This window comes from Acanthisitta chloris, unplaced genomic scaffold (genome assembly GCF_000695815.1).
Source record: "Acanthisitta chloris isolate BGI_N310 unplaced genomic scaffold, ASM69581v1 scaffold3621, whole genome shotgun sequence".
NCBI classification, from domain to species: Eukaryota; Metazoa; Chordata; class Aves; order Passeriformes; family Acanthisittidae; genus Acanthisitta; species Acanthisitta chloris.
In genome coordinates this window covers 184,157-187,046 of record NW_008654206.1, presented here as the reverse complement: position 1 = coordinate 187,046, position 2,890 = coordinate 184,157, and the positions used below count along the sequence as shown (strand labels likewise).

At 38.9% G+C, this 2,890-nt stretch overlaps 1 protein-coding gene across 1 annotated transcript in view; it reads right to left on the bottom strand.

Moving 5' to 3' along the window:
- DPYD (dihydropyrimidine dehydrogenase) overlaps positions 1-2,890 on the bottom strand; it is a gene marked incomplete at its 5' end in the record, with an annotated part of 196,336 nt that overhangs the window by 29,987 nt on the left and 163,459 nt on the right. The window contains one exon of the mRNA XM_009083388.1: positions 2,282-2,497. Within this exon, the coding sequence (XP_009081636.1) occupies positions 2,282-2,497 (216 nt within the window). The remainder of the gene's footprint in view (positions 1-2,281; positions 2,498-2,890) is intronic.

The following is a 2,890-nucleotide window of genomic DNA, read 5'->3' as shown; positions in this document are numbered from 1 at the left end:
TGAACACTGCATAAGATTTATGTCTACATAATCAGAAGCTGAGTTTTTAAAAAAATAAGCACATCATGTCAACCTATAATCTTCCCAAATCTCTACCAACTTCTTGTTCTAGCATTAAGCCAAGACCAGTCTTTCTGAAATACTCATTGCTCACAAAAGAACTGCTGTACCTCACTGAGCTTTTCTTCCCATTCGAAATAGTTATTTTTGCAGCATTAATTACCATGTTACTATGACAAACAAAAGCAATTTTATTTCTGTGGCATCTCTCAGCCAAGCATCTCAAACCATGTCACTAATACTAAGGCTTAACACCTGTGGGAAGTGCACTAGTAGAATACAATAGCAGAAAACTAGGTAGTACGTGAGTGGGACACAGTCCTACTACACACAGCAACACATGATTCAAGAGCTTAGGCACAGAGATGGTCTACTGCCTCCTACTGAACATTAGAAGAAAGCTTAGCTAGAAATAGTGATCACTGAACTAGAATTCATCCAAAGCACTTTTCTGAAATTATGAACTTTAAACCCAATAATAACTGCAATATTTTGTGGTTTATTGAAACAAACATTAAAAAAACTTGAAAGATCTCCATCTGAGTCACACCTCCAGAGCATGGCATCCAGTAGAACACTTTTGCAGAAAAATGACTCAGAGTCTGCTGCTCAGTGGAGCACCAACCTCACTTCCTACAACATGCATGTCTTTCCTCCTGAACTCCCACCCAAACTGGAACTCAGCCCATGTCTGTTTAGCTCCTGAGATGCACAGTAATCAACGTGCAGTCTGGCAGGACTGTGAGCATACCAGCAATGAAACTGATAAATAAATAAATCTCAGTACTTGCTATGGGTTGCCTTTAACCCAGGCACTGAATAATTACAGCTGATGGTATGTCATACATGCACAAGTCAGTTATAAACATGCTTGAAGGACGTTTATGTCCTAAAAACCATTTTAATAAGACGCCCTGTGAAGTAGGTTGGAACCTCCACTGCAATCCAAAGGAGCACTTTATGTCCTAAAAACCATTTTAATAAGAAGTCCTGTGAAGTAGATTGGAACCTCCACTGCAAATCCAAAGGAGCACCTATTTCCCTAGGACTATTTGAGGTGTAAGTGACAGCCAGTCCGACATATTTTAGAGTGTGCTGTAGCAATATAGCATTTTGTCCTTAGACGTTCCCCATATTAGAGGGCCACCTGCTACAGTTAATTCACCTATGGTACTTACCTATATAAAGGTGGCAGAGGAGCAAATTCATCTTTTCTATTCTGCTAAGGTCTCCATCCATCAGTACACTTGCACATCCCATCTCTGAACGAAGAATATAAGACCCTTGTCTCCAAATTAATCTCAGAAGTTTTCTTCAGCCCACACTACTGTTTGTCACTGGTTGACAACATGTTGCCATTCACACTGTTACTCAGGCCTATGTCCAAGGATTTACCTTTGCTCTTCTTCCTCTCTCCACAAGTCAAACTATAGCTACATCCCAGCCCAAATGCTGTTTCTTTTCTCTTCAATTTGTTTATTAAAGCTGCTATTTTCTTTCATTGTCTAAACTTCTTGCTCAATTTCATTTTCCCATTCTGAATGTCACGACAGGAAACTAATCCTGAATGCAACTCTCAGACACACTTAAATTGACACAAAATGCTTTATTTAAGGTGCCACACTGAGCCATAGCTTTCAAGACTTAATTCTAACTCCTTCCTCTTCCACTACATGTTATTCAGGGTTGCTGTCACTGTGCTACAGACCCTCAGCACAACTAGTCCTCTCTCCATAGGCTTGTTTTATGTTGCCTCCATCTTTCTCTTTCACTACCCACTCAGCCTCCACCTTACACCCACATTATCACGTTGCAACTGCAACTAAATTTCAATGGCTTATCTTGGCAGTCCCTGGCACAGAATCCACCTTTCATGAGTTGTGTGATAAAGCTGTTACTTACTCCCTTTGCATTCTGATCCTTCACAGAAAACACTTTCACTGTGATATTTTTTTTAAAGAAGGATTATTATGCTTAATAGTTGGCTAATATTAAAAGGTGTGGGAATACGAAGGGAAGACTGTAACAACAAACAGAACCAGAAATTGTGTCACTGCACTGTTGAAACCTCCCAGACCAGATGAACTACACAATGCATCATACCCTTCCCTGCTATCTTTACACTAGCTAGATTTAATAGTGTCATTCCAAAAAGATTCAGATTTTTCAAATACACTAAGAAATTATTACATGGAAAATATACCTTAAAATATTTCCTTACCTTATCCAGAGAGAATGTCTTAGTGACAGCAAAGCCCCATCCAGCTTCAAATGCTCTTCGAATCATTGAAGAACTAGTAGCAGGGGTTGCACTGGCAAGGCCAAAAGGATTTGGAAACTTCAGTCCAGCCATTTCTACACTGATGTCTACTAAATCGATAGGAGTATAGAAGAGTGGTAGTTCTGGAACAGTAGAAACTGCAACACCATGTAGGGACTGTAAAAAAACAGACAAAAATTACAGAATTTTTTTTCTGATTCATTTTATATAATTTATTATTAACCCTGATAGGGGAATAATTAATATATGATAAACCAAAGTTTAAGTACTTCAGACTTGCGAATCAGCAAAGCAAGTAAACACTCGCCTACATGACATCTTCTGTCCAAACAGTATTCATGCTGAAATATTATGACATGCTGGAAATAACTGCATAATAATCATAATAATGAAGAAACAGTTATTATACACACTGTACTGATAGCCTGGTTCAGACCAAAGGTTTGTTCAACTATGCTGAACAGTCAACTCTGTTCCCTACAGCAGCCAGCATCGGCGAGACTGAAAAAAACCATGGTATGTACAGACAGACCCTTTCTAGTTTTCTTC